The following is a 14,224-nucleotide window of genomic DNA, read 5'->3' on the forward strand; positions in this document are numbered from 1 at the left end:
CCAATGTTTACACCTTTGGATAAAAAGAAGCTTACTATTTTTCTCCATTTGTGAACTTAGATAAGTTAAGCCAAGCGAATGGGCCATTTTATGTTGAATGTCAAATTATTGCATCGTACATTCAGTAAACAAATACAATAGACAACAAACTCATACTTACTGCTAAAATCTGAAATATTGGGATATTGTCATTTTCACCAACTCCTCCCGTTTACCTTAGGGTGTAGCTATGAACAACATCTGACGCTTGAAAAATATTGGTAAACTATTGTCATGTCCACAATTGAAGTGGTCACTCATTTATTGGGCTCAGTCGCCGAGATGTGTACTGTACATTGGGATGAGGCCTTTTGAGTTGAAAAACACATACAGTCATGTTTGCCATGACATAGTGGCACAGAGGAAACATGTCAGCTGTGGTGTCATGCAGTTCCTTTTTGAATGGATTCAAATTGCTGAATATGAAACATCACTTTCCTTTTAGGAAAATTGGGTGAATCAACTCTCTACCATGGCACTATTTAATTTTTTTTTTACATTTTTTGGCCACTTTTTAGACAGTCACAAAAAGGATGAGCTATTGATAGAGTAAACCCTGATGTCAGATCTACCTGGGCAGCATGTGAACACACTGACACAGTCTGCCTCTCAACTCTGTGTTATGACAATATCAAGTAGTGCTGCGCTTCACTTCAGCTGTGTTGCGCCCAAAGGAGCTGTGGATATTGTCAGGGCTGAGTTCGTGCTGTCTGTGGTTTTGGAAGGCTTTCACTCCCACATGGCTGCAATTTGCTTTTTCCCACAACAGCTTCCTGGAACAGCATTATTGTTTTCAACATCATCTTCTTGTTTACAAAAAAACTGACCACCACAATGTTTTACAATGAAAATACTTTAATCCCATTAACATACAACACAGTTACATGAGTTTCAGTACAGTTTATATTTGGCAAGCTTACTTAGAAACATGCAGGTGGGACACACTTCACTGTACACGGAGCTCTTTTTACCTCCGACCCAGAATGAGTTTCTCATTCATCTCCACAAGATCGTTCCAAGTGTTACCACCGAGAGAAAACCCCAATCAGTTGGCTCACTGAGTGCTTTTATGAGCAGGAATATCACATGACTGCGACTAAGAGATGTTGGAACGTAGCCTGCCATGCTGTGTTTTTCACTGCCATGAACACAGTATCAAATAATTGAGTTTGGTTTGGAAAACTACTTTGACACATCGCCAAAGGATTTCCAGTTCCTCCTGAAACACATAAAAAGCCCTGAAAGCTGTCCAAAGTGCTCGCTGGAGAACAAATCCCATGTAGACCTGCAGTGCAGATGTTTATCTTAACTGAAAGCTCTATATGATTTCAGTTATTCTGCATGCTGGACAAACAGCGCGTATACAGGCATATATTGCAATCACTGTGTTTGGTCCATTTATTAAAAGCAAATATATGAAGGACAACATGAGCTGAAGTATGTTTTGCTTAAATGTAGGAGAGAATATGCATTAGGGCTGCACAATATCATGTGAACATGCAATATCCACTAAAGTCGTCAACTATTACTATTACTACTACGCCATGCAGTTTCCCCAAGCACCGTTTCAGAAATATAGCAGTTTGATTAAACAAAAGCGTTTGAATTAAGCAATCACACGTTTTGTTTATTTAAAATTGTATGATTTTCAATTTGCAGAGCAGGAGTGCATCGTGCATGGAAGCCGTAGTTTATTGCAGTCTTTAATCTAGTCAGTCTTTTGAGGCATGCATAATGCACATGCTGATATCAAGATAACAATAAATTGCCGATATATTGTGCAACCCTAATTTGTATCAAGACTGTTAGCTCATCAAGCAAAAGGTTTACAAATTTTCAAATTCACAATCAAAGTCTGTCATTCTGCACAGGATGTACTTCCACTGCCGGTCCCTGAAACAAAGAGCAACACAAGATCTTGTCAGTTCACAACCATAAAAAACCAAATGTAATTTTTTCTCATCTTTCCCTCTGGGTCACTAAAGCCCCATTTCCACCGCACAAAAAGTGCTGGAATGGACAGGTATAGTCCGTTATGGTTCGCATTTCCACTGTAAGAATTTGTGATTTTCTGGAAACAACTGCTCCAAAGGCGATCGCTTCTCCGCTACCTCTCCGTCGGGGAACCCGGGACTATGGTACAGGTCTGAGTTTGAGGAACCGTCGGCTGATTGGTCAGTGATTTACTACACGCCCTCAATATTTTTTATATATATCGGCTGTATGAATCTTCTGCTGTTAGTGTGGTCAGCTTTGCACCGGTTGTGTTTTTTTTTTTTTTTTTCCTTTTCTTTTCTTTGCTACTCAACTTTCGTGTTGGTCGTGAAAGAGCGGATGTGAGGCAGGGGGAGACGGGGTCGTGGGACTTTGCATCGCGTCGGAGCTTTCTGTTTGCAGCATAGCATCAGTGCGCCGTGCCGGGGGTGCGCCGTGCCGGGGGTGCGCCGTGCCGGGTCTGTCTTTGCATCGCGTCTGAGGTTTCTGTTCAAATGCGATGCAGCGGCGGTCAGTGTTATGTTCAAGCGGTCAACGCCGCTGCATTACGTTTGAACAGAAAGCTTGGCGTCCGCGCTGCCGGTGGTCGGGCAGAAGGCGGACGCGATGCAAAGAAACACTCGGAGCAGCCTCCGTGTCCAGCGTTTGAGCAGACAGCTAAGGGCCACCCCTGTCCCAGTGCAGCGCACTGGCGTGACTCTGTGCTGCGGCCAGCCGGGGCGCGCTCGGGTGCGGGGCAAGTTGCCAGAGCGTTCGCTTTCTCAGGACCAACACGGAAGTTGCAGCTGCAGCTCTGTGGCTGCAAAAAATAAAAGTTAACAAAACAACTAGTGCAAAGTGGAGGATGTAAACAACAACAACAATCTGCCGCCAGGCTGAGACGACTGTTGTAACGTCACATAACTGCGGAGCTCTAAGCCCCACCTACTTTTTAAGCTCCTTTCTGCAGTGGAAACGGGTACCGGATTTGGCTCCGGTTACGCTTTGCCGTACTGCTCTGTAAGGCTCCGTTCCATCCCTGCACTTTTTGTGCAGTGGAAACAAGGCATAAAATACTTGTAGATCCCGCAGGCCCCACTCAACTAAACTTAAGCTATTTTTTTTAATGAGATCTGAACTTCTTCTGCATGAGATCAGATGATAATAAAATTAAAAAAAACAACAACCTCTGTTTTGAACAAACCTTAGCACTCCAGTGAAAGTGGTCTGAGCACCCCTGATGAAATATCCATAGCTTGGGACGACAAGCTCTGCTTCCTCTCGGAAGTTTTCTGGAATGTCATTTGTCTTCCTGTGGAAATAATGTAAAAAAGATGCATAAATAAAACAATAAAACATTATTTTATAATAAAAAGAGGGTTATGACTCTGGAGTGGGCAGGTGAACTTAAAGATTAAAAAATTGCAATTAGCTTTAACACCTTGAATGATATCGATTTATGCACATGCCTTGTGACATTCCTATACTTGTAGGGGGGATAATCCATCCTCCATCTATCTGCCCAATCATCACACGCCTTATCACCCAGACCAGCGTAATTATTTCTGTGAGGCAGGAGCACAAACTGCCACTAACGACTGTGCTGTCAAGAAAGTACAAACTAGTATTGGTCATAGTAACAACTAGGCTGGTTGACTCCAGAACAACTGCAAGTCAAGGAAAAGAACATCAATAAACTCCAATCACAAGTTGCTAATACAAGTGGCAAACCTGTCCACGGCCCCAATAGAAATGATTGACTACAGCTTTCCACAAGCCTATTGTTAATGAAGTGGACAAAGAAGATGACTTTTTTTAATCTCATCACTTTGATTTCACATGAGACTCAAACATCAGTTTTAGGTTTGGAGGTTCTGGTCAGACGGGTGACCTGTTCAGGGTGTAACCTTCCTTCGCCCACTGAACTGGATTAATCAGTATTGAAGATCGATGGAAGCAGTCCGAGCTTCATCTTCCACCTCACACTAGTTATATTGTTTAGCTGGTTCTCTCCGCTGTTTTTTTCATTATTGCCTTATGTCCTGGTTTAATCTGCTCAAGAAAGGTTTTATTACACAGGTGAACGTGTTGCAATCTGTGACATTTGTAGGATTAAAAACATTTTCTGGGTATGGAATCGAAAAGAGTTTTTGATTCCATTTTCATTGAGCTTTATAGGCACAGAGTGAAAGGATATCGGTGTACCCAGCAGCTCATATTTAATAAATACAAGGTACTAAAATAACTTACATGCAGGAGTAGGGACAGCGGCGCTTGTAGTAGCAGCAATAGAACCGCCATTCTCGATCGAGAACAGAATTAAAGTACTTGCTTTCCACACCAGCCACCAGGCCATTGCGGGTGCATGTTGAAGTCCTGCAAAGACACATTAGAGTAATTAAAAGGGAACTGTGAGAAACAAAAAAACAAAACAAATAAATAGGAAAACCACTTTTTAACTAAATTAATATGTTTGAAGTAGTAACTTGTTGGTTTTAAAGCAGTTTGTTTATAGCCCATACACTTTACTGTCGCCACAACACAACCAGGAATACCAGGTCCAGGCAGCAGGGGACATGGCATGTGTGGACGTTTGTCATGGCAACATGGACACGGCCTTCAGTCATTCAGCAAATGGGGGTACTCTCTCTCCCCCGCAGGGTAATGTCCTATCCAGTGTAATTTAAACAGACAGCTGCATTAACGAGAGGCAGACGCAGCAGTCACAGTGTTTAACACTGAATCAGCAGCCTGAGTGCAGTTGAACTTGACTCGTAAAAAACCTGAAAAGCTCTACTGTGTCCTGCTCTCCAAATCAGAAAAATGGGTCATCCGGGAAAAGATCACGGATCAGAGTATGAAGGTGTGAGAATCAAGCTGCTGTTTAGACAGTGACGTCAGATTACAATTCTCCTTCCCAACAGGTTTTCTGAAGGTTGATCCAAGTCTTTTAAATCGATCTGTGCCTCAGTGAAGTCGATGGTTAGTCGCATGTGTTTACGTGAGGCAGTGGCATTAGGAACGAAGTAGAAGGAAAAGTCCTAGGGCATATATCAAAGGCAGGCACAAGACATTTCTGTTCTTCTTCAGTGGATATAAATCCACTGAAGAAGAACAGAAACAGGTAAGCATAAACTTACTGACAAAGCCCCTCGTGAAATACTGTTGCCATTGACAGTTTTGGTGTATAACATAGAGAAAAAGCTTTGGAAGGTAATCTGACTTGTGGCTTGTGAAAGTAGAATGTGATTTTCTGTTGTTGTTCAACATTGTTATAATTCACTGGAGATAGTTGGGTTCCCAGAAACACAGCTCCTGGGACCTCAACACGCATTCAGCTGTGCTTTTGAGAGACTGTGACCAATCCAGGCACAGGAGGACAAAATGGACAAAATTCAAATATTTGTAAAAATCAGGATTGCAGATTTTAGAATTTTTGCCAATATCCATTGCAAATCTATAATGATAATCTATAATAATGCAATATCTATTGCATTATTTTCCAACCCTTTTTGAGGTGTGGATCCAATCATCCATATTTTGCAGACTGCATTGGTGGATCTTTACATCAAAATTAATACCATAAACTAGGGCTGCCCAATACTACTTCTTTAAAAGATGAGTACTAACCTTTGGCTCTTTGTCCATATTGAGCACTGATACGAGAACTTATCAAATTCCATAAAGCCTCATTTACACTGCATACGTAAGCGATTTTTGCGAAGGCTATGCGTTCTCACTACACACACCTTCAACACAGCCTACAGCCAAGACACAACCTACAGTATGCATAGCGTAGTGCGTAGCGTCTATTTACACCCTGTGTTATGCGTACTGTAGACTGTAGACCGAGGGACCGAGCTCGCTGTGTGCCGCCACACACACCAGCTCGCTGTTCATGAGTGTGTCAGTCACACTTTAAACATGTTTATCATGTACCATCGCTGGCATGTGAGCCCCTAACCTCTTTAGCATGGAGCATGTAGCATGTACACAGTCTGTCGCTAATGTTTTGTCCTTTTTAGTTAGGACAATTTGGTTCCCACATTTAGACTTAGACTTAGGATTTCAGCACCTTCTTAAATGAATGTTGTTTTTTTGTTGTTTTTTTTAACCTGAGTCAGCTCTTAATGACACTGACCACTTCTTTGTTAAACCAGTCATGTTGTTTAACCTCAACAGTTTGATAGCTTCTCAGAAGTGTGAGTCCATTCATTGATCATTAATCACAATAGATTACTTTTTGGAAAGATCAAACTTGCTCTATTTAAGATAGTGATAGGTGATTCAAAAGCCGGATTCCCCTAAGTTTTCAATCAGCAACTGGGTCATTTTGTAAGAAGCATTTTGTGGTAGCTACCTCTAAAGAGCATTGCAGAAAAGAAACAAAAACCCAGGAAGTCAGTAATTTTGCCCTTTGTGGTCACTCGTTTGGAATTTTATATGTTTGGTAAGACACAGAAAGAAAATCGGCTGACAAGATATGTGAACATTTCCTATGTGTATTCAACAACAAAACATTACAAGCAAAGTGATTGTTATCAGACAGAAATAAAATTGTCAGTTGTTAATGTTATGTTGCAAACATTTTAAGTGTTGTAAGAGTTTGTTTTCTTTCCATGCTACTTTATATTTTGCTTTGTCTGTTTTTCCATATTGTTGTTTTCTGTTTAAAAGCCAAAGAGATGCTGAGTTCCTCACACCAACAAGGTTATTTTAACAAGTAAACTGCACTGTTACTATTAATTTTGTTACCTTGTTCACTGTAACTGCGAACTCCTGACTGTGACTTAGGGAAAACTATTTATTTCTATCGTTATATATTTATCAATAAACCTACAAGTAATAAAAATGTTTAATGTAGAACAGCTTATTTTAATTTAACGGTGCATACATTTCTTGTGATGAGCCACACATGTGGCTAATGGAACTTTTTTACAGGGCAAATAAAAAGCTGTTGCAGTTGTATGTCTCAGTCTGCCTGCAAGAGGAGATTTTATAACTAGCAAATAGACCAATGATGTACTTCATATATAGGTTTTGTGTATTTCCCTGAATTGCGTATCTGGGCTGACTTGATGTCATACATATTCTCCATATGCTTAAATTATCTCCCCTCTTCTTCCGCCCAAAAAAAATTTCACAGATGTTTTCCAGTGCAAAGAAAAAAAAGAAAAGTGTTTGAAGATATTTCGTTTAGTAATGTGACTCAGATGTTATCAAACAATGGTTTTGTGTGTTTCTACTTTAGTCATTTTTAAAGCATCCATATGAAAACTGAAAATTAAAAACTTTGAAGGTCACAACAGTTGATGTTATTGCAGGAACATTATAAACGGGAGTAAAACCTGCACCAACAGCCCAACATGGCGACGTTCTCCATCTCTGGATGACAAAATAAAGCAACACCTTACATGCTGTTTATATTCGGAAAAATATAGATGGACATTTAGAGAAAGATAGGAGGCTACTATTGTGTCAGATGCTTGTAGAGGATAGAGTACCCACCACTCCAGGCCAGCGGGGTTGAGGTCGTCCCACCAGCAGTCGCTCGGCTCCCCCAGGCCTTCAGGCGTGGGCTGGCACTCGAAGGACCACAAGCGGTCCGAGCCGTCCTGCTCGCTGAAGTAGCTCCTGGCAGCCACCATGACCTCCCCGTGGGGACACTGGAAGTTGAAGCCCTGGCGGTAGCCGTTGACCCATCCCATGTCATGATGGTCGTGGGACTGAGCCACCACCGTGGCGAGCAGCGTCAGCACTAATACCACTGGAGCAGGGTTCATGTTGGAGAGATGAGCGGTGTGTGCAGTGCTTCCACCCAGCTGCCTCCGTTTAAACTCCTCCGAGTTCTTTTGTTGACCAGATGTTTTGTTTCCAAGAGTGATGTGTAATTTGCTGCTTGCAGGACAAATCCAAAAGTCGACCTCGCTTCACATTTTAAGGTAGACTCTGAGACTGAGCCTCCACAAAGCCTTTATGCAGATGAGGGTTTACCTTAAAAGACAACATCATTCTAATCAGATATTTATGTGATGTTTCATGGGACTCTGGAGAATTGCTTCAGGTGTTAACCGTCTTTACCCTGCAAACTTTCCAGGGTAATCCATTATTGTCTCATGCTGTCATTCCCATAACCTCAACAAAACGTTTGGTTGCAGTTTGTTTTTACTAGCACATGCAATTCGAACATGTACCTGTACTTGTTTTTGGAAAATGTGTTCCAATGTTAAATATTATTCTCAAACGAGTCCACAACCTTTCCAAAGTTTGAAATTCCTTTCTCAGTAAATAAATTGAAGTACCACAGAAAATACAACAACATTTCAAACTTGGCATAAAAGCCTGAGTCACGCACATGTGAATATTTGATATTCAAGCAGCTTTGACCCTGTTCCAATCGCTGCTTTTAGTCACTCGTTCATCTTGTATGGCACAAACAAGGCTACATACATACATCCAATATCTAAACAACAATATGTTTTGGCTGCAATCAGGTACAGCCAGAGGATACAACAAATATATTAGCACCATTATCTTTTAATCAGTAGATAGATTAGGAGGAAGAAAATGGCATGAAGTATTATATATACAAAATGCTGCTGTTGAACCAAGAACAAAAGGAGAAACCATAATCAGTGCATTAAAAATACCTGTATTACATAATATAAAACATCCATAATAACATTTCAGGGTAAAAAGCCACATATTCAGAATTGGCTAAAATATATTTTGGAGTCGTTCACTATGAGGTTTCAGATTAAAACACTGGAGAAAAATGTGCGGCTGTAAAAAAGTTTTTCTTTTTATAACTTGATTCTTTGGTTTGCGGCCAGTGTGCCATTTGTTATGCTGCGGTGAGCCAACTGCGGCACTCATGCCCAAGGTTTCTAGCCCCTGATTCATGCTGATGATATCCTCTGTGTTTCATATGGCATGAAAAGGCCAACAAACTGTTATAAAGTCTGTGTAAGCAGTCGTGAATCTTTGGTCGTCTCCCAATCGGAAGGTTGTAGGTTCGATCCCATCTCTGCCAGCCCAGATGCCGAAGTATCCTTGGGCAAGACACTGAACCCTGAACTGCCTGTGTGAATGCAGTGTGAGTGAATGGTTGGTGGTGGTCGGAGGGGCCGATGGCGCAAAATGGCAGCCTCGCTTCCGTCAGTCTGCCCCAGACACTTCCTCCAGCTCTTCTGGTTGGACCCGAAAGGCTTTCCCAGGCCAGCCAAGAAATATAGTCCCTCCACTGTGTCCTAGGTCTGCCCCGAGGCCTCCTACTGGAGGGACATGCCCGGAACACCTCCCTGGGGAGGCGTCCATCCGAAACATACCCGAGCCACCTCAGCTGGCTCCTCTCAATGTGGAGGTGCAGGGGCGCTACTCCGAGCTCCTCCCTGGTGACTGAGCTCCTCACCCTATCTCTAAGGGTGCGCCCAGCCACCCTACGGAGGAAACAAATTTCAGCTGCTTGTGTCCGAGATCCCTGTCTTTCAGTCGTGACCCAAAGTTCATGACCATAGGTGAGGGCAGGGACAAAGCGAGATCGGTAAATCGAGAGCTTCGTCTTTTCACTCAGCTCCTTCTTCACCATGATGGACCGATACAATGACCGCATAACTGCAGATGCCGCACCGATCCGCCTGTTGATCTCACGCTCCATCTTTGCCCCACTCGTGAACAATACCCCGAGATACTTGAACTCCTCCACTTCAGACAAGGGCACTCCACCAACTTGAAACGGGTAAACTACCTTTTTCCGGTTGTGAACCATGGCCTCAGATTTAGAGGTGTTGATGCTCATCACAGTGGCTTCACACTCGGCTGCGAACCGTGCCAGTAAACTCTGTAGGTCCTGGTTTGATGAGGCCAACAGAATCACATCATCTGCAAAAAGCAGAGACGAGATCCTGTGGTCCCCAAACTGGACCCCCTCCAGTCCCTGGCTGTGCCTACAGATTCTGTCCATGTAAGTACTGAACAGAACTGGTGACAAAGGACAGCCTTGCTGGAGACCAACGTGCACTAGGAACAGGTCCAACTTTCTGCCAGCAATTCGAGCCAAACTCCTGCTCCAGGTGTACAGGGACCGGACAGTGCATAACAAAGGGCCCCGGACTCCATATTCCTGGAGCACCCCCCACAGGACGTCCCGAGGGACCTGATCAAACGCCTTCTCCAGATCCACAAAACACATGTGGACTGGTTGGGCGAACTCCCATGAACCATGAGGAGTGTGATCTCCCTGCAGTTGGAACACACCCTCCGATCCCCCTTCTTAAAAAGAGGGACCACCACCCCAATCTACCAGGTACTGTTCCCGACGGCCACGCGATGTTGCAGAGACGTGTCAGCCACAACATTCCAGTCCCTGCACATCCAGAGACTTAGGGAACTCAGGGCTAATCTCATCCACTCCCGGTGCCTTGTCACCGAGGAGCTTCGCAACTACCTTCAGTCCGGGTAATGGACGAGTCCACTTCTGAGAACCCAGCCTCTGCTTCCTCAGTGGAAGACGTGGAGGAGGGATTGAGGAGGTCCTCAAAGTATTCCTTCCACTGCCCGACGACATCTCCAGTTGAGGTCAGCAGGTCAGCAGGTCAGCAGCTCCCCAACTCCGGTGTAAACAGTGTTGGTGAAAAATTGCTTCCCCCTCCTGAGGTACCAGACGGTTTGCCAGAATTGCCTCGGGGCCAGCTGATAGTCCTCCTCCATGGCCTCCCCGAACTCCTGCCACAGTGGAGGCTTTGCCTCCACCGCAGTCCAGGCCGCGGTACGCTTGGCCTGCCGGTACCTGTCAGCTGCCTCAGGAGTCCGATGAGCTAACAAGGCCCGATAGGACTCCTTCAGCTTGATGGCATCCCTTACTTCCAGTTTCCGCCACCGGGCTCAGGGGTTGCCTCAACGACAGGGTGCCAGAGACCCTGGGACCACAGCTCTGAGCAGCAGCCTCAAAAATGGAGGTGGAGAACATGGTCCACTCTGACTCCATGTCTCCAACCTCCCCCGGGATCCCTGAGAAGCTCTCCCGGAGGTGGGAGTTGAAGACTGCGCAGACAGAGGGCTCGGCCAGGTGTTCCCAACAGACCCTCATGACACGTTTGCGACTGCCAAGTCAGTCCAGCCTCTTCCCCGTCCAGCTCTTCTCCCAGGACTGGCAGTCACTTTCATAACAACCCAACTTGGTGGTCTGTCCATATCAGTGTCTGTGTTGTCGTCATTGTTATTCCTTATAGCGTACTGTTCTCTGCGTGCATGTATATGTCATTTCCATGTGGACTGACATCGTTTTCAAAGCACTTTACTGAAATGAAAATGCAAAAACGAAGCATTTTCACTTGAAATGTTGTTGTGTAAATGGGGCCTAAAACTCCAGTCACACAGACTCACCAGAACTTGACAGGAAGATTGGAAAAACATTGTCAGGTCTGATGAGTCTCTATTTCTGTTGCTACAGACCGAATGGTGTAAACAACATGAAAGCATGGATCCATCCTGCTGCTGTTGTAATGATGTGAGAGAAGCTTTTCTTGGGCCAAGTATTGATTAAGCATTAGTCACAGCCTACATGAGTATTGTTACTGACCATGTCTATTGTTTCATCAACACAGTGTCTCCATCAACTCCAAGCAGACCAATACACCATGTCACAAATCTCAAACTAGCTTCTGGAGCATGACAGTGACTTCACTGTACTGCAAAATCCTCCACAGTCTCCAGATCTAGATCTGACAGAGCTCCGGTGACAGGAGGTGGAACGAGACATTCACACCATGGCTGCGCAACCGACAAACTTGCAGCCAGATGTTTTCATGTCAAAATCTCTGAGGAATGTTTCTAGCACCCTGTTGAATCTGCCACCAAGAATTAAAGCATTTTAAAGGAGTCAAATCTATTATTAATGAGCCACTTAATAACATTAGTGAGTGTATGTATGGGTATAAATTAAAAAGATTTCCTTCAAGTAAAGACAAGTAATTGTTTGTTTTTCTCCAATAAATTTTATCATATAAATAATGTATTAGAATGATTTCAATGAGCGATGTACGTGTTGTTTGTTATGTGGTTTATTTGAGTTCCAATTGTGACATAATGCATTTTAATATTATTCTTCTTCTTCTGCCGCAATTTACTGCTAGTCCCACACCGTTTGGCGTACATAGACAATAATATATCGAAACGTGCGCAATTATCGGGATCGGTGCGGATCTATTCAGATTTTGGATATCGCAAACGGTTTACGAACAAAACGTAAAAAACGAGGAAAATTTCTCTCATAGACTTGAATGCGATTCTGGAAAAAAATTCACACCAAATCACACTTTTTCCACGCCACATCACGTCGCCAAATTTTCAGCTACAGACTCCAACTTACTTTTAAAACGTTGCCGCACTTGTCTTCTATTCACATATGTCCTCAGATGTTTCACAAGTTAGGGTCACTAACTAATGACATGGTTTCCACGTACGTAAATCGCTTTTAGCTGTTAGCATTGCATGCGAACAAGTTTGTTCAAATGGGCTGAAATTTGGAGGGTGGCCTCGTGGTGGCGCTGCGATCGAGAATCACTAGCTAATGTTATGGTTTCCACGTACTTAAATCGCTTTTAGCTGTTAGCATTGAATGCTAACAGGTTTGTTCAAATGAGCTGATATTTGGAGGGTGGCCTCGTGGTGGCGCTGCGATCGAGAATCACTAGCTAATGACATGGTTTCCATGTACTTTTGACCCCGCCGCGGCCTCGCTCGGCAGCAGGGGGCGGCAGGTGGCAGGCACAATAAAATTTCCGCGGGAATTTTCTAGTTATTGTTGTTGTTGTTGTTGTTTTATTCATAGTTTCATATGACGTGTATCACACTCACCCAATCCAAGAGGGCTTTCTCCAAATCAATGACAATTTGGCAGGACTTTACTTTAATATGTTGACTTGATGTGAAATTACAAAGACAAATACCATATCTCTTGATACTTAAATATTTGACAAATAAAGTGCCAGCATTCACCTCTGTAATTACATTTGTAATCATTGTCAAGAGTTCAGAATATCAGTATTCCTGGCAGGACAACACATCCACTATTAAGATTTCACTGATGGGTGCGGTGTTACGATAGCTCTTTTTTAATATACTTATTGGTTTTGGTTCAGGCACTTTACTTCTAATGAGCATTTCTCCAGTGTGGTTATGTGTTAGTGTCCAACACAGAGAGAAATCCTTTCAATCAGAGTGCGTGCGTGCGGCTGAGAATCTGATCCCGTCTGAGAGAACATCGTCCTCAAAGCACCTAAAAATAAACACAAGCATGCATTCAGGAATAGTGTGTGAGTCACTGTGAGTGGAGTTCCACAAAAGTCAAAATGGAGCAGATCTGGGGGTGTGGGGTATTTATAGACACTACAGTCTATTTAAAAGTCTCTATTTAGAGCAGTTCTGGTGGTGCTTTGAGAATTTAAGGCTTCATTCACCATACATTGATTAGGCTGCGACATAAAGGTTCTTCCGTGCCACAGATCAAATTGGTGGGGGGTAGCGTTTATCTGTCTGCAGGCCAACTTCGCTTCTTCTAAGTCACCTGAAATCAGATGTTGCTGACTGACTTCTATCATCATTTCAGTTCATTGGTTTCAAATTAGGAGCCGATGAAACGTGGACCTGAGCAACGTGTACATGGCTCCTAATTTGAGCCACATTAAAAAGATTTGTTCTCAGGCACTCCGATGATGTGTACGTGAATGACAGCAACATCTTCATGTCAGATGTGCACAAACGAATACCAGCCTTTTCTAAAGTAAATATTTGGAAGCTGCAGTGCACATCTGCTTTTCATCATATCCAACCCCGGCGTTCATATGCTTCTTGTCCCATGCTGACACTTGCAGGACTCAAACCTGTATTGAAGGTCCTATGATTATATACAGTATGCTTCTAAAGAAGCACCGGAAAGTGCATTAGCTATTTAATTAGTCCTACATAATCAGACACACTGATAGTTATTGTCTTGACTGCAGACAATTGGAGGATTTACACACATTACTTCATATAATTCCAAAAGGAGAAGAGCTCCTTCATATTATTGAATGTAGGAACTACACACCAGCCTCAAGCACCTCAATTCAATCACCACTTAACTCTGAAACTGGTGAAAATCTTCTTGACTGTCCCCAAAGTCTCTCAGCTTCAGGACCCAATGAGTTTGTTATTCAAGTCATAGCCACCA

General features: G+C 43.3%; 1 protein-coding gene across 1 annotated transcript; it reads right to left on the reverse strand.

Moving 5' to 3' along the window:
• Positions 1 to 876: 876 nt before the first annotated feature.
• On the reverse strand, positions 877 to 7,870 carry dpt (dermatopontin). The gene is made up of 4 exons (XM_080506194.1): positions 7,522 to 7,870; positions 4,264 to 4,389; positions 3,218 to 3,325; positions 877 to 1,932 (listed from the first exon to the last, which is right to left on the reverse strand). Exons 1-4 carry the CDS (start codon positions 7,794 to 7,796, stop codon positions 1,866 to 1,868), a joined length of 576 nt encoding a protein of 191 aa, XP_080362320.1. The 5' UTR covers positions 7,797 to 7,870; the 3' UTR covers positions 877 to 1,865.
• Positions 7,871 to 14,224: the final 6,354 nt, after the last annotated feature.

Source organism: Blennius ocellaris (genome assembly GCF_963422515.1).
Source record: "Blennius ocellaris genome assembly, chromosome: 12".
NCBI lineage: Eukaryota > Metazoa > Chordata > Actinopteri > Blenniiformes > Blenniidae > Blennius > Blennius ocellaris.